This window comes from Orbicella franksi, chromosome 13 (assembly GCF_964199315.1).
Source record: "Orbicella franksi chromosome 13, jaOrbFran1.1, whole genome shotgun sequence".
In the NCBI taxonomy this organism is placed as follows: domain Eukaryota; kingdom Metazoa; phylum Cnidaria; class Anthozoa; order Scleractinia; family Merulinidae; genus Orbicella; species Orbicella franksi.
In genome coordinates, this window is record NC_138157.1 from 20,378,521 (window position 1) to 20,398,307 (window position 19,787).

Sequence of the window (19,787 nt, forward strand, 5' to 3'; positions counted from 1 at the left end):
AAGTCTGGCTGGAATAGAAAAAGGTTTGGCCAATGTATATGAAACAATACTGGACGCTTGAGAATTTATAATAAACACATGGTACACACGCATTGCTGATGAGAATGATAATCGTGTCTACCGCGCTAATCGATACGATATGATACAGACGTCTTATTAACAAAACAGGTTTCGAATACTGACGAATGTGTAGCATTGGTACTTCCAGTGCACTCGCGAGAAACGAGACTCATCTCGTTTCTCTCGAGATGAGTCTCGCGAGAAACGAGACGCGTCTTGCAAGACGGTGGTAACTTACTTTTGAGTGGTACTGTAGTCCCGCCATTGTGTTTTTGTTACTTTTGACGTTATTGTACCTTTGATAAAGTCAGTTTACTAAATTCACAGACATGTTTAAGTAACATTGCAAAGCAAACACATTTTGTGTTACTCAAAAACGCAAAGTTAAAGTGCTTCAAAATACAAAGTTTTGCAAAATCAGGAACTTAAGTGTCGTGAAATATGTGCACCCCCAAATTGGGAAATAAACTTGTCGTGAAAATTTCATGTAACAAAGTAGCCAACCTCAATGCTTGGCTAGTGAAAAAATGCTTTTGGCTAGTAACATCTAAGTAGTCACTAGCCACTTGGCTAGTAAGTTGAAAAGTTAGTGTCGAGCCCTGGGCATACTTGTAGAAGATGCAATTACATGTACCAATGAGACTGCTAAAATTTGCTTTTCTTTGCACAAGTACACAAATGTAATATATAGCTACATGTACACTGATTCTTATGCATACATTTGTTTGACATATATTGTGGTTTAATTTTTTATCTCTGCTTTAAGTTTTTCAAACAAGTTTATTGTATTTTTTTCCACATGCTCCCCACCCACCCCCCTCACTCCCTCATGCTACCCTACCCTCTCAGCCCCTACATGTAACCCCACCCTTCTCCTACCAGGATTCCCCTCGACATTTTACCATAGTACTCCAACCCATACTACAACAGGATTTTGTTTTTTATTTTGTCTTCACCTGAACTCCACTTTCATCTCTACAATGTATTTGGCCACACAAGCAATTGTTGCAATTTTTCCCATATTTGTTGGTCTAATAAGTTATTGGTCACGGACTCTTGCTTCCAATTAAGGGAAATTAAACTGGGTTGAAAAACATTAACTTGTTTGAAATGTTTGCAGTTATATTCAAGTTTATAACTGTCAAAGTAACATAAGATTTTGTTTTTCTCCTCTGTTTTTATAGGGGAAGACAGTGGGTGTTTTTGTGAAAGATAATTTCCAGGGACAATTTCTGGATGAATGGAAGACTGCATTTGAGAAAGAATCATTTGAGAAGGTCAGCAAACCACCAAACATAAAACATATTTCTGCAGAAAATTAAAAAAACTGTATAAGTCATTTTATATTTTCTTGACTGAGGAAATTGCTGTAGAACCAATTTTTGATACATGTCTAATTGCCTCAGTGGGTGTGTTCAGTAAGCAAGTTGGTGTAACATGCTTCACAACTTTGCAAAAAAATTGTTAGGTATGCTGCACAAAACATTACCTAGTGAGGTGTTTGGTGCCTAATGATGAGAATTCTTTCATGTTTTGCAGGTTGATATCAGCAGTGCTGTAGCTTATGTTATGTCCGTAAGAGAGGAACATGAACTTACCTATGTCAAGGTAGTGATCGAACAACATTTTTACAGTGAGCTGCAAGCCTGTACACAAATTAAGCATCATAAAACACTAAGAAGTCATCTCGTTTTCTCTACCAATCATTAAATATGACCAACACTTGCATAATTTTACAGTAAGCATTAATGAAATTTCTATTGCACGAGTGAAGTTCCTCATACAAAAATTGTACATAATACATGTATCATTCTTTCTCCTGTAGAAAGCTGCACACGTTTCTTCAGATATTTTTGTTAAATACTTCAAGAAGCAAATCATGGAAATTGTAGATGATGAAAAGGTGTGGTATTGTATAAATCATTCAAAAACTGCCAGGTAGCAAGACAGGCGATAATTGACAAACATGCTGATGTAAATTTGATGCTTTTAATAAGAAATGTCATGTTTAAATTGAAATCCAAGGTATTGCTGTTGAAGGTAGTAGCAAAATAGATTTACTTCTAATTGAGCAAATGTTTATCACGTTCTCCCATTTTTTAAAATTTTGATTTGTTCAGTTATGCTAATTAGGTACATGTGTATGTAAATTGGCTGGAGAAAGATAGTTATGCTTTTTGGCAAGGTGGCAGTATTGAAGATTGGAGGAAACCTAAAATGTCCAATCCTACGTAATTTAGAGGCCTAGGTGATACCTTACGATGTAGTTGTTATAGCAACAATTGTACATTGAACATATATATTTTGTTCGTTTTTTTGTTTGTTTGTTTGTTTGTTTTAATGTATACAGTTGTGTGGTGATTATTTTGTAGCGAGTCAAGCATTCTAAAATTGCGGATGGAATAGAAGGAGCTTTGGAGTCCAAGAAATTTTTACAACCTGGCATGGATGCTGACCAAGTGAGAAACAGACTTGTTAATGATTAATTTTTCTATTCTCGCATTTGAATTTTTTCAACATTTAGTTTATGTCCAAATTTTTGTGATTTACTATGTTTTTATATGATTTTTTTTTTCATGATCAGTCTGCTACAGTATAGTTTTCCTCTTTATCTCCACACTTTTCTTTCAGTTTTCAATTTGGGAGTTTCTTTCATGTCATTTACCATTAATTTTACAAGTGGTTTCCTAATTAATTAGTTTAATAATTAATTAATTTATGACTTTGATCCCTGTTGGTGGCTTGGAGCCACCTTGTGGTGACAACAATGCTCACAGTGTTCTCAATATTAGATTTTAACTGGGCAGCTGCCTTTTTCTAGCACTCATCAGAGAGCAGTAGGAGAAGCTTATAACAACTTCCTCTAAGGACCAATTTCTGAAAAAATATTAGCGCTGGAGATTCTCGAGAGAGTGACTGCCTGAGTTCTGGCACTTGTGTGGTGTTTTTTGAAAGCGCTGTTTTTCTCTACAAGTATAATTACTGTTATCTTGGCTATTATTTCTCTCTACAGGTTGAGATGTGCTACTCTCCCATTGTGCAGAGTGGGGGAAAATTCACACTCAAGTTTAGCACAGTCAGGTGGGGAATTTTACTTTTTGCAGATGCATGTTTATGACTAAGAGGTACAGTGTACAGAGTTCGTTATTTTCACTGTATGTTCAGTGTAACAGTTCAGTGAAAGGCACCCTACATTTTCTCATGATTGGCTTGGCCAAGGCTTGAACCCGGACTACTCAATCTGGAGTCCATTGCACTAACCATTAGGCCAATACACCTCGCATAGACAGCCTGGTCTCCATATGAAAAGTTGTTGTACCACGTGTACTTTACTGTAACTGATTTCTTAGGTAGCTACCTGTACAAACTATGAAGTTCAAAACTCGATCAATGGTGGTCTGGTACATACACTGACATTAGGGTAAATCAAACTGGAAATAAATAAACACCAACCAAGCTCGGAGATGCAGGCCAATAACTGGTTTGTTTTACAACCCAAGGACCATTTCACTAGCTGATAAATACATGTATTGCTTGCTCAATAAGAGACATTTTGACAGAAAATGCATACATGTATGTGTAGCAAAAATACCGGTACATCAACCTATCAAATTGACGGACATGTTCAGTGTAAGGTTTTACTAAACTACAAGTTTGATGGTCATGCATTATGTCTCACACTGGTAAAATGGTGACAGTAACTTTAATTGACAGTTTATTTGTTCTTGTGTTTCCATTTCCTTTAGCAATGAAGAGAAGCTACACTATGGTACAATTATCTGTTCACTTGGTGTTCGTTACAAGTTCTACTGTTCCAACATTGTCAGAACAATGTTGTACGAACCATCACAGGTAAACCCTGAGGTTGCCATTCTTCTGCCCTCCCTCCAACTTCCTCTCTCTGTGCCTCACTCCCTCTCTCCTTGACTGTCTTTGCTTCTAGTTTTTTTTTACTGTAATTTCAAGGGACCTGACTCTGATTGTGAAATATTTTTGCCTGCTACGTCAAGAATCATGCGATCTGCTTTAAGACGTAAGCCCCTCTTAAAGCCCCCACGAGACATGTAGAATTAAAAATATAATTGCATTATTTATTTATTTATTTATTTATTTAATCTAATTTTTCATTTATTCAGGAGCAGCAAGACAACTATGATCTTCTGCTGGGAACTTTCGATATAATTTTGGACAAGTTAAGACATGGCGAGTAATTTAAATAAATTATATTATTAATCATTATTGATGTTATTACTTTAAATATACCTTGATCTACTTTGTCTAAATGGTGCAACTTCAAGACTGTTAAGGAAACACTCTTAATTTGAAATTGTTATTTTCAGGAGTGAAGCTTTGTGATGTTTACAATGCTGCCCTTGAGCATGTCACCAAAGAGAAACCTGATTTTCAAGCTAATTTCGTGAAAAATGTTGGGTAAGAAAAGGAACAAAGATCTACAACTTTGTGCTTTCTGTCTCTGTCGTATTAATACTAAAATTAGAGTTTTGTTGATGATAATGCTCTCTCTTTTCAGTTTTGGAATGGGAATTGAATTTAGAGAAGGCTCATTACTAATAACCTCAAAAAACAACCATGTAGCAAAGAAAGGTGAGATTAAAAACAAACCACGGAACAAATATTTCTGTATCAGTCTGTTTTCATATAATAACCAAAAAATATATGTCACTTAAGCAGGTTTTATATGTACATGTAGTGGCTATTTGTGTGTAAGGTGTCAGGTTTATAACCAAGGTACAAACATGTTTAAATGGTAGCTGTCTCTGCTTTGAGTTCATGAAAATTATTTCAACCCCTTTCCCAACTATATTACATGTGTCTCTTTTCACTGAGAGTTCTGAGAGTCTAGCAAGACAATTCATGAAATAATCAATGTGTTTGGTTGTCTTTAGGGATGGTTTTCAATATCAATGCAGGTTTTTCAGGCCTGGTTAATGAAAGTGCTGATGATAGTGAGAGCAAGAACTATGCACTGTTTATCGGAGACACAGTGTTAGTCAACGAGGTAGGCTGTATACTAAGATTCAAATGAGCTGCCTGCTGATAATTATTTGTCACATTTCATAACCATGCATACAACCAAAATGCAGTTGAGAAGTATTATAACATGTTCAAGGAGCAGCATGCGCTGGGCACCATGACGCATCCTGCTTATGCTGTGTGTGCTTATTGAGTTACGTACATTATAATGCATGCAGCCTATGCCACAAGTCTGATTGTGCATAATTTCCTGGACATTTTTGTAAAAGTAAAGAAATAGCCACCTTGCTCCTTGCTCCTTGATATTGTTGAGATATATATATATATATTAAGTATTTAGGAATTTTAAGAACACCGGAGAAGTACAAGAAGCACTCAACTGCACATCGTGCTTCGAGATGTACATGCAGTACTAACTCTTTTCTCTTAACAATGCACTTGGGCATGTCAACTATTTCCTACTGCCTGCATATACAAGTTTCCTTCTGAATTTTAAGAATGCAACAATTTTTTTTAGTTCCATACAAAGGCATGTTAGAGAATGTATGTAAATGAATTGAAAATTGAATGTCAGTCTCATAAGCTTTGTTTCTCCTTTTAGGATTCACCAGCCACATTACTCACTGTTGCCAAGAAAAAGATCACAAACATCGGTATCTTTCTCAAGGTTGGTTGACTGCTACTTAGATGCATGTAGTGTGAGTGATATATTTATGGTAACACAATAATAATTATTGTTTAACCCTTTATATATCGCTCATACCACATGCTTTTGTAGATTAATATTTAGCTTGTGAAGTGAATGTAATTGATCACTGTTTTTTTCCTTGTTTATAAAGGATGAAGAAGATGAAGGAGAAGATCAGCAAGAAAATGGAGAGGTACAGTAACTGTATAGTTTAGGCAACAACTTGCTGTCACTGTGAGACTTTTAAATGATAGTCTTAAGCTTAGCCAGGTTTTCAGTTTATTGATGTACGAGTGGCATGGACGATGACAATAACAATGACAATAAGAAAGTTAAAGGAAACAATTATAACGTCTGATTATAAACTGGTACCTTCAAAGATAAATATTACTTTTTGTTTCAATATAGGCTGAAGAAGACCTGCTCTTGGGTCGAGAAGGGAAAGGAGCACTACTTGAGAGCAGAACAAGAGTAAGTAGTCTTACCAGTAACCACTGAAGTCACACCACTTTTACCCTTAGCTACAGCTGTACCTGACCACCTGATTGAATAAAGTGTACCTGGCCAAGTCCTGCAGCTTATCTGAAAACTACTAATAGATTACCAAAACCAGTTGACTCAACAATGTATCTTGAGGCAGAGTCCAGGGTTGTCATTAATAACTGGTATCAGACTATTACAAGTGCATGCAACTGGAGTGACCACAAACTCTAATGCTTGAGAGCAGCCATAAGAAGGCAGCACCAGTTGAGGATCTATGACTGCGCAGTACTTTCATTATGTAGCCAGCTTCAAATGTTAATGACATCTTTGAAGGTCACACTTTGTGTGATCGTCGTTTTAGTCCTTTTTGGAGTATATGCACCCTACAAAATATTCATTAAGTTTAGCCCTAGAGTAATAATAACAGTTGACCCATTCCTTACTGTAGAATTAGTAGAAAGAATACAATTTCCTTCAGGACTAATCTTCAATTTGAACCATATGAAGAACAGAAACTAAACTTAATTTGAAATCATTGGAATAACATATTTGCATTAAGCTCCTTAACAGTATACTTAACTGAGAGTAGTTTTTTTTTTGTGGTGTTCTTTCTGCCATACATGTTGCATGTGCTTAAAATGCCTTTGAAATAAAATAGTAGGGTGACTATAATCTTGTTGAGTACCATTTTTTAATTGCATTTCTAACAATAAAAACATGCTGCAATCACTTTCTGACAACCTCTCTTATTTCTATAACATGTTTATTTTTCTGCAGTACTCTGAGCAGAGAACTTCAGGAACCACTGTAAGCCTTTTACAGTGTAATTGATTACCATAAATAACTAAGTTAGAATACATTTAACAAACATGAAATCGTAGACATTGTAATCAAGGGTCATAAATAGAAAATACGCTAATATTATTTTCTAAAAATTTATAAATTATGGGAATCTTAAAGAGCACGTATTAAAAATAATAATCTGTGCAAAAATAAATGAGCAAGGTAAACATCTAGTCATCATCTTTCACAACCTGTTACTATTTTTTGCTGAACTCGCTTGTAGAAAAAAATTATGCCTAAAGGTACATTGTAGATTTTAAAATCATTACTTTTGCACTGTAAACTAAACATACTTTACTTACTTGTACAACTTAAAATAAATATTAAAGGTCCAACCAGCTATTAAACGACTGAAAATTTGATTGTCATGATCTGAGTGTATTGTCTTCATAACAGTGCAAAGTAATCTTATCTTTTCAATTTAATAATCATTATTTGCATGCAATTCATAAATGTACAGCTTCAACTGTGAAGTTCCATACATGTAGATTCTTCAGGGATAAATTATGTTAAATTCAAATTCTATTTTGTAAGTGTGATACATGAACATATATTTTTTGACATGGCATTTGTCATGAGTAATCATATTTTGCTACTGTGCAGACTGAGATGACGGCAGAGGAAAGAAGAAAGAAACATCAGCTGGAGCTCAAAGAACAATTGCATGAAGAGGCAAAGGTTTGTGTGACTACAGTTCTCCTTTGTTGTACTTTGTTAGTGATTTTGCTGATCTGCTCACCACCTCTGCGTACACGTAAGAACCCAAGTAATAAGGGATCCTAAACTTAAGGCCAGAAAGTAAAAGTTTAAACTTCAGACCTTTACGTAATGCAACTGCAGCTATTTCCATATTTCCATATTCATGCAAAGAGCTAGGCACTGCATACCTTTACATGTGATGGTAGGTAGTGTTAGGGCCAGTTTAGTCTTAAGGCCAATTATTTGAGACTGTACTACAACTTTGTCTACATGTACATGGACATCTTGAGTTGTTTCCTGTCAATCCATCCAGTGTTAACAATTTGCTGGCAATAATTGTTGTGGATGACATTAAAAAGTGGTCAGAGTTTGATAGATGTTTTGAAATCCTACTATGATTGTAGCCATAGACAATGGCCAATAATGAAAGGCATAAATTATCTAATTTTTATATGACACAAGCACAGTTTGGTACAACAATCTGGTGCCATTTAAATTGTTTTTGGCCAGTAGATGATGTTGTAAACCAGTTGTTTTAACTTGTACATGTGCTTGTCAGATGTAAGCCTCAATTCCCCTATTGAAATGGAACTTCTCTTTATATCTGTGTTAACTCGCACTTGTCATTATTGCAGAGACGTCTTCTGGAGTCAAAAGGTGATACAGAAGCTGTTGCTAAGTAAGTAATAATCTTGTCAGACTTTGAGATTTTTTTTGTTTTTCAGTTTTTTGTATTGCAAGTGAGCTTCAATAATAGCATTTGAAAGTTAGGGAAAACCTGTTACAACCATCATGTTATGACCCTAATGGAGAGGTCTGCAGCCACACACTTTACAATACTGTCTGCACGCATTGCACTCCTATAATGTTAGTCAATTAAAAATAATTATTCTCTATCACCATCGGCCTGCAGTGCGTGCAGAGAGCTATATAAGCTACAATCTTGGACAAAATAAATGAAAAATTAAGACCACCGTTCCCCCCATTTCAATGGTGGAAAAAATGGCGCAGTTTGGTTGTAGCACAAGTTCATCATTGATTCGGGGTGGTTTTATTTCTTATTTTATTCTGTCCGAGATTGTAGGTACCTTTTGTACCGTTGTTTGTGGGCTGTTAAGAAATGTGGCATTTAAGAATTTTATACCCAATTTCCATTCAGAGTGAAGCCATCCAATGTTGCCTACAAACATCCATCCTTAGTTCCAAGAGAAAATGATGTCAGAGAACACAAAATATTTGTTGGTAAGTTAGTCTCCAAAGAGCATTATATACCGTATCCTACCATAATTCCTTTTTCACGGTTACGTTTTGTAAATTAATTTGTACGCTGCATTTTTCTTCGGTTTTCATTACCCACTTTTTCTTTCCTTTCAGACAAGAAATACGAAGCAGTTGTTTTGCCACTGTTTGGTGTGGCTACTCCATTTCACATATCAACCATCAAGGTAGGTATATATATTAATTTGCTTTCTTGTTAATTCTGAGGATTTGGTGATAGAGTTGAACCCTAGTATCTCGACCTCTTAGACGTTTCTTAGGGAAAGGAAAAAGTAGTGTAAGTCTGTAAGATTGTAGGGGTGCAAGGTAGCCAATAGTAACTGACCGCCAAAGTACATCCATAGATGATGGGGAATTCAGAAAACTTTGAGGCATCAAGTTTGTCAGTGCATAAGGATTTGACCATGACCTGTTTTCATTTTGCTCTTTCAGAATATCAGCTCGAGTGATGAAGGGGGATATACCTACCTTCGAATTAATTTGTTTTGTCCAGGAAGGTAAGAAAATAAAAATTAATTTTTGGAGAGGTGGTTTAGATTGAAACAGATAAAATTTTATTACCACAAAATTCCAGGGAAATTTGCCTTTCCCTGTCGCAGAATGAGGCGTTATGCATCCCATGAAGCAGCAAGGAGGGATAATGGTCACTGTGTAGTGCCGCCTCGTTGGTAATAAGTCCCTTCCTAAAGTTGCCCGTCTAAAGGTGTCAAACTTCGGTTGTGTCACGCAAAAAAAAAAAAAAAAAATACAAAAAAAAAACCAAAAACGAAAAACACGTTTTGTTTGTCATGATCGATAACTTCCGTGCAATTAAAGAAGCTATGTCACGGTTCGTAAATCTTGAAAAGTTTAGCCTAAGTTTTCCAAGTTCTTTGTTTGCAATCCGTGTTAATCTTCGCCATCCTTATCCATCATCGTTCCGTTTTGGTTTAGTATTACCTCCTTGGTGTTTTTCAAACTTATAATTAGGAAAGTATTATTTTGAGATTTCCTTCAATTTTAAGGTGATTTCGTACTTCTCAAAAAAATGCCTCATAACTCGTGACAATTCTCCTTTAACGTGCGAACGTGAATGTTGTAGCCACAATATTGTCCCTGTCATCTTCTCATCCTCTGAAAGGGGTATGAGGTTGTCCAGAATATTTTAAGGTTCTCATCGTACTGTACACAATTTTTTTCCAGTGCTGTAGGTCGTTCTGAAGGAAGTCTCTTCGCACAACCTGAGGCCACCTTTGTGAAAGAAGTGTAAGTTTTCACTCTGTCAACGTCGTTCTGAACATTTGCCGTTAATTTGTATCAGTAACTATTGTTGAAAGTTTGTTTGTTTTCTTATTTGTTCGATTGCCTTCTTCCACAGTAACTACCGAAGTTCAAACACCAAACCCCATGGAGCATCTCAGCCGCCAGCCTACAATCTAAGCACGGCGTTTCGATTGATTAAAGAAGTACAGAAAAAATTTAAAACGAGAGAGGCTGAAGAGAAAGAGAGACAGGTCTGTAGTGAATATCCAGTAAATATCTCCAGCTCAGAATGTTACTTCTCCTTTCTTGTTTCTGTACATCAGTCTTAATGCTACTTGCGAGAAACTGGTAGTACATCAGGACAACATGTACATCCTTGGTAATGTTTGTGTCCTTTAATTTCTTTTCCTTTATGCAGGGCGTTGTACAGCAAGGTAACCTTATTTTAAACCCAAACAAAGGAAATCCCAAACTGAAAGACTTGTACATCAGACCGAGTATCACACAAAGAAGATCACCGGTAAGGCCTTTATACGGAATAGCTGTTACTTCTAACACATCGACTTGCTTCTTGTTTCTTCTTTCCTCTACAAAATTGGAAAGGTTAGGCCCTAAACGTGTATTGCTATACATGTACATGTACCTGCGAGCTAACAGAACTTGAACCAAAACTTGCGACGACTGGATAGCGCGGGGAAAATCACGTGACTAAGTCGCTGGGATTGGTTAAACATGAAGGGTTTTAGCTAATCATACGGCTTTCATTTCATTGGTAAATTTGCCCTTTGTAAATGTATTCATTGTAGGGCAATCACCACACGTTTTAATGTCGTGTTATACTGCGCCTTTCAACATGCGGACTCTAAAATTCAAAGCTCAACCGACAGATACGTTTTTTTGCTACCATCGATCAAATGTTCGGCTCCGCCCAGCTTCCGACTACTGCCGAGCGTACGGTAATCAAATCGTTAGCACAGTTCAGACAACGAAACAGTGCTGGGCAGTAGTCGGAAGCTGGAATGAGCCACCGAACATTTGACTGACGGTAGCGAAAAACGCATTTATCGGTTAAGCTTTGAATTTTAGAGCCCGCATGTTATTGAAAGGCGCAGTAATGTCAACAGTAATGGAACCAAAGGTTGACGTTGTTTCTATGTTAATGTAAGGACTTCACAGACTGCTATAAGATTAATTTGTTATGCGTTAACTAAGATTTTCTAATTCTGTTTTCTTCATCAGGGAACTTTAGAAGCGCACACGAATGGTAAGTACTCTGCATAAAAATGATATGTTAAAAATGCGTGTAGTCTGATAAATTGATTTCAAGAGCGTTTTGATTGCTCTTCAGACTTAATTGTCTTTAAGTTCGTACCAAACATAAAACTTAGTTTTGAATCTTTCTCCAAAGGTTTTAGGTTTGGGATGTATCGTGGAGAACATGTCGACATCTTGTACGGGAATGTAAAACATGCGTTCTTTCAGGTAAATAAATAACTCATTTCTCCTTTTGTATAGAGGTGAGTGTTAATTAAATGTAAAAGACTCATTCATACAAGGAAAAAAAATAGCGAACGCAAGACCAGCTGAACTGTCGGGGAAATTGTAAGAACAATGAATGACATTAACTCGGCAGATCTTAATTGGCCTGAGGTGGAAAGGGCATTAATTTCGGTCTAATCCATTAAATCATTTTGCCCAAGTTTTGGTGTAATGGCAGTAAGTACCTATGTCAATGATATTAGGGACTTTAAGATACGCTACGGCGAGGTGCTACAACGGCTACTTTGGCCGTGAGGGACTCGGCTGACAACGGTGTTTTACCCGCCAATGATTAAGATTTTGCTGTACAGCAACGAGATGTGCAGTCTCTACGTGTCTTAACAAAAATGACTACTTTCAAGGAAACCAGAGATTATTCTACTTTCATACGAAATAGGCTTGATTAATGACAATGATTTCTTTCTCCTGTATCCGTGTTACATCTTCCAGAACTGAGATACCTTTTAGAACTTGATAGAACCGCCTGTAATTCCAAGCACAAAACAAAATATAAACACTGATATAAAAAGCTCGATTTCAACACGGACAGGTTGTTCGTTAAAGGATTACGTGATAATCCCGAAAATACAAAACTTTCCATTACAATAAAATACATTTTGAACAGTAATAAGCAATTATAGCTCAGATTAGGACATACGAAGCTTTCTTATCTACGGCTGTTCGGCCCGATACTAATATGACTGAATTGTTCATCTCGCGGTAGGTGTTAAAATCGTTCAAATTTTCTGTACAAATGACAAAGAAACAACGATCTTAGAATTGATTTTTATGATTGAGAACTTTACCTTCAAACTAGGTTGTTCAAACAGTGAAGAAAAGTGTTAAAATGAAATGTAAACAACAGGCTTATACTCACGTAGTGAAGAGTACGTGAAACCAGACACTTTCCCGTAGTAGAAAGCAAGGCTACGGCGGAAAAGCCGTACTGGTACGCGCGTCATGACGTCACTGGAAGTGCTCTTCCCTATCTGCCGCCGTACTACAGCCTAGCCGTGCCATAACTTAAAGTCCCTAATGTTTGGAAAAGCGGTGAAAAGCTAAGAATTGCGGCGCCAACCACATGTTTTGACAAAGACAACGTGCTATTCTCGTAGAACACGCTTCCAGCTTTTCTATTACGGTAACTACGCCTGAATTGTGGGTAACTTTTTGTATTTTCCTCTGTGTATTAGCCCTGTGATGGAGAAATGATCATCCTGCTTCATTTCCACTTGAAGGTTTGTTATTTTTCACTGTATTAGTTCTTTGAAGACTAAATCACTCGGTCTGCTAAGACTAGTTCTGTTAATTAAAGTAAAAACCTCGACTATTTAGTGTAAGGTACAGCTATAGAGCGGGTCTCATTTGAGTTAGCTATATCAACTACATGATAGGCTTAAAAAACTGGCGCCACTTTTTCATCCAATCAGAAGTAAAACCAGAAGTAATCGTGGTTCGTTCGCAAACGTTTTCCCGCGCTTTGCGTCAGCTACATGTTATTCCTTCGAGTTTTGATTGGTTCACTGTATTGTCTGTCCTTTGTGATTGGCTAGAGTGGTTACTGTTGTTTGGACTTACGACACTCAATTGAAAACCGCTCAAAGACGTGAAAGACTTCTTTTTTGTGGTTTGTGCGGACTTTTTTAACAAAACCTTGCTGCTCACACTATTTTTTCTATCTTGATTTCACCAATAGTTTTAATTAGAGTTATTTAAATTTTAGCCGTTGTTGTATAGATGGTGTAAAGATGGACAGGGCAGGGAAAAACCACTAAAAACACTAGTCACGCTACGCTTTTATAGTTGCTGCCTTTCGTATCTGCAGGTCACGCAGCGTTGTGTGACGACTCAAACAGACTGTAAATACTAACCATGTTATGTTTTTCCCATATTCAGCATCCTATAATCATTGGGAAGAAGAAATACAGAGACATCCAGTTTTACACAGAAGTAAGTTCAACTGAACTGTCTAACATTTCTACAGTGCATGGAATACTGACTTCATGCAAACCTTGATATGTTTGTCAAATACATCTTTCTTTATCATCTAACTGTGTTCTTTGTTCTGCAGGTTGGTGAAATCACAACAGACTTAGGAAAACATCAACACATGCATGACAGAGACGATCTCCAAGCAGAACAGGTAATTTGTTATGTTTCATTGTTTTAGCTCGAGAAGACGCAGACGTTGAGCCTTTGACGCGAAGTCCTGATACACAGAAGTCCCATTCCCCCATTTCTTAATTTCCATTGGTTTTATTTCGATTGAAGTAAAAGCTAAGACTTCTGATTGTTTCTTCACTGACACGGACATGCTTTAACAATGAAAATAACGATGCCACTTCTTCTAGCTGAAGTCCCCTATTATAGAGCTTGTTTTTTTTTTGGGTTTATATATCATTACGGACGACAACTGGCCTGCCTCACGCCAGTTGGGAGTTTTAACCTACTATGTACAGTTGGTATACTTGTTTCTTTCAGTTTATGTGGCATGCCTGTGAACTAGCTAGGTGTAGTCAAGCCCATTGACCACTATAAACAGCAACATTTGAACTTTTTTTGAACACATTTACAGGCCGAAAGGGAGTTAAGGCAAAGGTTAAAGTCAGTCTTCAAGAATTTCATCGACAAGGTAGAGGGAATAACACACGGGCAAGTGGAGTTTGATGTTCCTTTCAGGGATCTTGGGTGAGTCAGTAGAAGAGATTTGAAATCTTTAAAATGCTGAAATATCCTGAGAATCGAGTTTCACGTGCAATCCTAGACATCCGTGTTACACAATGTTGTGGTATCTTTTGCTAGTGAGATGCTTTTCTTAGGACGACTCCACCTGTGTTGGAAAGCCTCGTTACAATTACTTTGCTAACTGTTATTCTTGAGTACTGTGTTTGGGTAAACCAAATATCCAAAGTAGAAAATGGGAATTTAAACGTGGTTTTAAAATGTTGGAGGCGAAACAAGTCTTCACGTTTGCAGAATGAAATGAAAGTTGTCGTCTCTCTCTCATTTAGCATTTTTGGTTTTGTCAGTTTTGTCTTTTGTTAGTTTTCAGTTAAATGAAGCTCTATTGGGTCGACGAGCAAGAAAACAGTATCCCTTACCCTTAGCAAGGGTGAATAACTGCATCGTGTTCCTAATCTCCGCATCTAATGCAAACAGGGTTTTGTCAATTCACGATCGATGACAGGATTCTGAGGGGAAACTGTTGCTTTTACCCTCCCCCCTCTATTATCCCCCCCCCCCTGTTATTTCCCTCTCCTCCCCTCTGACCCACTAGAATTAAGATATCTTGCGGCACAGTTGTTTTTAAAAAACTTGATCAAGTTTGTCATATAGTAATTTTTTTTTCATTTTATTTTATTTTTTGTCCTCAGGTTTTCGGGTGTCCCTTCTCGGAGTACAGTATTACTACAACCGACAACGCATTGTTTAGTGAACATCACAGAACAGGTATTTCGGCGCAGTAGGAAAGCATGAATGGAACTTACTACGGTAATTAAACTCATGTCCAACGTTGGCAGTGACTAATATTGGCTCGTTTTCTTTCACAGCCGACGTTTATTATTACTTTGGATGAAGTAGAACTCGTTCACTTTGAACGTGTGCAGGTAAAAACTAAAGATATTTGTCAAATCGAAACCTAAGTGAATAAAAATGTGATGAATTAATTTGTAGTCAACCATAATAACTCGAATTAGCGCTCTGCTTCCAATAAGCTTCCCCTCAAATGAAAGACGCCGCCCCCATCTGCAGTGTTTTCGCTTCTATCCTCATAAGCGCTGCTTCCAATATTTAAATATGAACTGTTTAAGCATCAAATATTAGCCTTACAGAGTACGCTGTTTAGTTGGTGTTGATGAGAGAGCTTTTTGTTTCCGAGTTTCTAGACCTATTACTCTTTAAATTTTGTACACTAACGGTCGAATTAACGCTGAATCGAATTGCTCCGCCATAGTTTTCTTGGTTTTGGTTGGCTGCACCAGCTTTATTGTTAAGGCGTGGGAGAAAGAGGAGACGAAATTCCGTTTTCTTTCGCCGCGTTTTTTTTTTTTTTTTTAAATTTTTTTCTGTTTCTTGTAGTTTCATCTCAAGAATTTCGACATGGTGTTTGTGTTCAAAGACTACAAACGTAAAGTGGAACACGTGAACGCCATACCGATGACGTCGCTTGATTCCGTCAAAGACTGGTTAAAGTAAGTAGCTTTGTTTGCCGTTTCTCCCACTACAGCGCGCCCATTCATTGGCTAGTTCATGGTTACATGACATCTAACAATGAAACTATTTCCCGCCAAATGCCATGAGGGGGCAACATCATGAAAACTATTACGTCAAACGGGAAACAGTTCACTGTTACCCGTGAAGTGTTGACCGCTGTTGCACGTCATTTGTCAATAAAGAGATTATTTATTTTCCACCGGTCTGACCCATTTGTTTTGCCATATAATAAATCACTTAATGACTGGTCCCTTAGGGAACAGTGAATTTTGTTTCCCTCGACTTCACCTCGGGAAACAAAATTCACTGTTCCCCTCGGGATCAGTCATTAACCCTTTGAATACCAAACTTTCGCCAAAAACGACCGTTTTTAAACGTTTAGTCAGGTTTTTTAGCTGCCATGACGCTAAATAAGCCTAAGTTTTGCTTAAAAAGCTTTTTTACTAAAAGGAGAGATTTTTCGAGGATTAGGCACAAAATTGAGCAAAACGGGCATGCGCATAAGCCACAATTTGGACTACTTTTTTTGGCCATTAACCGTTCTCAATTTCTTTTGTTGGCCCTTTCCTTTCTGTTTTTCTCGGCCCTTTTACACTGGCTACCTTTTGCATTGTATGTTCTTTCTGGCTGCAGTGAAAAGTTGGATGTTAATTACGGGCGAAGCCTAGAAATGGACCTTGATCAATCACAGGCGTTGTGGATCATATTACCACCGTTTTTGCACCAAAACTGATAACATTGTTTTTCGATTTGCGACGTCGGAATGTCGTCGATATCTAAACCTGACCATTGTGCGGAAAGGGCTAGCCTAGCACTACTATCTGCTTATCAAGAATATCTGATGACATTTAAATTGATGACGTCACAAGTGGTACAAAGAGCACGACCATTAATTACGTATATATATGCGTAGTTGGTATTCAAAGGGTTAAGTGTTAAATGTAGTCATTATGTTTTGACAGAGTGTTCAAAGGAGCTCAGTCATGGTATTTTCAGTTATTTTGGCCACGTACAAAATCGCCTGAAAATAGTGGTTTACCATGATAGAAAAACACCAAAGAGATAATAATAAACCATAGAGGAACAAGGATGGCAAAGGATGGAGAAGATTGACACGGATTATAAACAACGAACTTAAAAATTTAGCCTAAACTTTACAAGATGCGCAAACCGTGACGTAGCTCCTTTAAGGAAGCTAATCAAATTACTTATTGTAAACTTCCCTTGACCAGATCAATCAGATCAGTCTTTTCAAAGTTGCACTATTAACTTGTCTAACTGTCAATTTTCTCTTTCTCTGTACTCTTCAGTTCATGTGATATTAAATACACGGAAGGTATCCAGAGCTTGAACTGGGCCAAGATCATGAAGACGATTAACGAGGATCCTGAAGCGTTTATTGAGAATGGTGGATGGAGTTTCTTGGATCCAGACAGCAGCGTAAGTTTCTGTTGCGATAACTGCGACTGTCTTATATAACACAAGGGTTTCATCCACAGACTTCAAAGTTAGAACCACCTTGAACAGCGTGATAAACAGTACCGCATGAACGAACTGCATAATAGCTTTTATTTGAATGGTCACACACTTGGGGTTCATCTATAGACTCATTAAGGACCAGCTAGCCTTGTACAGTATAATAAACAGTAACATGGAAGAACTGCTCAGTGGCGTTCATTTGAATGGTCACATGCTTGGGTTTCACCCACAGACTTTTAAGAAACCTAGAACACTTTGTACAGCGTAATAAACAATTACATATTAAATTTCTGCTCGATGGCTTTCCGTCTCTCCCTCCCTCCCTAACTCCCTCTCCCCACCCCCCTCCCTAGCTCGTCACTCTTTCCTCTCTAACTACGTCTCCCCTCCCTCCCTTCGCTCCCGTCCTCTACCTCTGCTTCCTCTTTCATCTTTTTGCTTTCATTTACTCATGGAGGAATTGCCTATCATTTTTAGGGTGACGAAGCAGGAGACAGTGAGGATGAAGTAGAAAGCGAGTACGCGCCATCAGGCTCAGATGAAGAAGAGGAATCTTCGCAAGAGGAATACTCTTCAGAAACAGAGACGAGCGAGGAGGGGTCGGGTAAGAAGACTCGTCACTCACCAGGGGGTGGGAGTGTGCCTGTTGTAGATCTGAGGAAAGGAGAGTAAAAGTGATTTTCTTGACCTAAAATTGAATTGGATTATAAGGGTTGAATTATAAGGGTATTGGAACTAAGATCAGTGTTTCGGCCAGAGCGCGCCATTGCGGGAATCCCGCGTTGCAATCAGAGCTAGCCCCCAGAAAAACGAAAAAAGACTGCAGGCGTAACACAGGCATAATATTTCAAAAGCCATCCCAGGACTCGAAATTGTGATCGATACGGTCGCCAATGCAACTAACATTTCATCCTTGGCGACCAAAAATTCTGGGTTAGTCGCCATAATACAGCATAATGGTGACTACATTTCTCTGTGTTGACGATCAGTGAAGTTTATTTTGTCACACATTATGTCCTTCTAGAAAATCATATTGAAAGATCTTTGCTTCTAAAACATTCAACATAAGAAAAGAAGTCAGTCCGTCCTTTTGTTTTGCTGTATTGATTCTTCTCACATCGGAAAACTTCCAAATGGCTGACCGTGTTTGAAATCGCCCTATAATGCATTGCAAACCCTTGATCATTGACTGCGTCATGTATGCCTAAGGATTGTTCTCTTGTAATGCACGGATCCTTCATACTAGCATCTGATTCAAAAGAAACTTAATTGAGTAGAAACACTTCAAAAAGCACTTACTATTAAATTTTATCATAGATCCTAATAAACTGCTCTATTTTCCTTGGTACCCTGATGCATTTTTTCCCTCTGTAGCTTTCAGTTTATTGGCCCCTTTCCTAAAAAATTGGCCCCAAAAAAAGATGTTCAGGGGCCACTTTGGCCCTCAAGTAAAATTTTCTGGCTGAAACACTGAAGATTCGACATGATTTTATTTCCATTCTTTTATCTTTGTGTGGATAAACAACAAATTCTGTGGTTTTCTCCTCATTACAGAGAACAACACTGGCACTACAGTTAATTGCTGATGACTGTTTCTCATTTTTATTCTTGCAGAATTCGAGGAGGAGATGGGAAGCGAAGAGGAAAGCGGAAAAGACTGGTCCGAGCTGGAAGAAGAGGCTGCAAGAGGTGAACTTAAGATATTGCAGTTAATTTGTATGTGACATCTAGCTTTGCTTTGCGTTGTTGGTAGTGCACCGAATGTAAAGCGCAGACGTGTCACGTGCGCTTTGCTTTTGACTTTTTCGATGCGGTGTGTTCACCTTACAACCTGAAGAAACGAACTTCTTCGGAGAGAATTTTTGTGAGACGTTATTTGTCTGATTTTGTTGTCTCACTCTCTAGTATGAAAATCTCCGGCGTTGCTAATTGTAAATATAGATCAGAGCTCTTATGAACTAAAGGGCTGTTTACCATTTACCGAAAAATTTCGGTCAGAATGTAAATGGTAAGATAATTTTGGTTCGACCGAACGGAGAATTTTCAAAATAAACAGAACGTCTTGAAAGGTAGTCCAAAAGTTCCAACCGAAATATTTGAATGGAAAATGTGCTTACATTTGCAATTCTTCACCGCCGTCATGGAATTAGGGTTAGGTCGAATTCGTCAGTCTGTTTCGGTAAATTGGGTTTTTTTGAGAAAATGGTAAATGGCCAATCCGAACGGAACTTTCCATCAGGCAGTTTTGCTTACCATTTTCACAAAC

At 37.7% G+C, this 19,787-nt stretch overlaps 1 protein-coding gene across 2 annotated transcripts in view; it reads left to right on the forward strand.

Moving 5' to 3' along the window:
* The window catches only part of LOC145464888 (FACT complex subunit SPT16-like), a 32,747-nt gene that overhangs the window by 10,077 nt on the left and 2,883 nt on the right, over nucleotides 1-19,787 (forward strand). The window contains exons 5-38 of one of the 2 annotated variants that reach the window (XM_081448689.1): nucleotides 1,245-1,337; nucleotides 1,600-1,668; nucleotides 1,886-1,963; nucleotides 2,433-2,519; nucleotides 3,074-3,141; nucleotides 3,807-3,912; nucleotides 4,197-4,263; nucleotides 4,401-4,491; nucleotides 4,592-4,665; nucleotides 4,968-5,080; nucleotides 5,657-5,722; nucleotides 5,895-5,936; nucleotides 6,152-6,214; nucleotides 7,004-7,033; nucleotides 7,673-7,747; nucleotides 8,404-8,447; nucleotides 8,928-9,010; nucleotides 9,143-9,213; nucleotides 9,479-9,543; nucleotides 10,229-10,291; nucleotides 10,404-10,539; nucleotides 10,707-10,808; nucleotides 11,528-11,552; nucleotides 11,697-11,770; nucleotides 13,021-13,065; nucleotides 13,724-13,777; nucleotides 13,899-13,970; nucleotides 14,403-14,515; nucleotides 15,202-15,277; nucleotides 15,379-15,435; nucleotides 15,908-16,020; nucleotides 17,353-17,482; nucleotides 17,999-18,125; nucleotides 19,136-19,210. In XM_081448689.1, the coding sequence (XP_081304815.1) occupies nucleotides 1,245-1,337; nucleotides 1,600-1,668; nucleotides 1,886-1,963; nucleotides 2,433-2,519; nucleotides 3,074-3,141; nucleotides 3,807-3,912; nucleotides 4,197-4,263; nucleotides 4,401-4,491; nucleotides 4,592-4,665; nucleotides 4,968-5,080; nucleotides 5,657-5,722; nucleotides 5,895-5,936; nucleotides 6,152-6,214; nucleotides 7,004-7,033; nucleotides 7,673-7,747; nucleotides 8,404-8,447; nucleotides 8,928-9,010; nucleotides 9,143-9,213; nucleotides 9,479-9,543; nucleotides 10,229-10,291; nucleotides 10,404-10,539; nucleotides 10,707-10,808; nucleotides 11,528-11,552; nucleotides 11,697-11,770; nucleotides 13,021-13,065; nucleotides 13,724-13,777; nucleotides 13,899-13,970; nucleotides 14,403-14,515; nucleotides 15,202-15,277; nucleotides 15,379-15,435; nucleotides 15,908-16,020; nucleotides 17,353-17,482; nucleotides 17,999-18,125; nucleotides 19,136-19,210 (2,647 nt within the window). The remainder of the gene's footprint in view (nucleotides 1-1,244; nucleotides 1,338-1,599; nucleotides 1,669-1,885; nucleotides 1,964-2,432; nucleotides 2,520-3,073; nucleotides 3,142-3,806; nucleotides 3,913-4,196; nucleotides 4,264-4,400; nucleotides 4,492-4,591; nucleotides 4,666-4,967; nucleotides 5,081-5,656; nucleotides 5,723-5,894; nucleotides 5,937-6,151; nucleotides 6,215-7,003; nucleotides 7,034-7,672; nucleotides 7,748-8,403; nucleotides 8,448-8,927; nucleotides 9,011-9,142; nucleotides 9,214-9,478; nucleotides 9,544-10,228; nucleotides 10,292-10,403; nucleotides 10,540-10,706; nucleotides 10,809-11,527; nucleotides 11,553-11,696; nucleotides 11,771-13,020; nucleotides 13,066-13,723; nucleotides 13,778-13,898; nucleotides 13,971-14,402; nucleotides 14,516-15,201; nucleotides 15,278-15,378; nucleotides 15,436-15,907; nucleotides 16,021-17,352; nucleotides 17,483-17,998; nucleotides 18,126-19,135; nucleotides 19,211-19,787) is intronic. The other variant, XM_081448690.1, reaches the window with a different exon arrangement.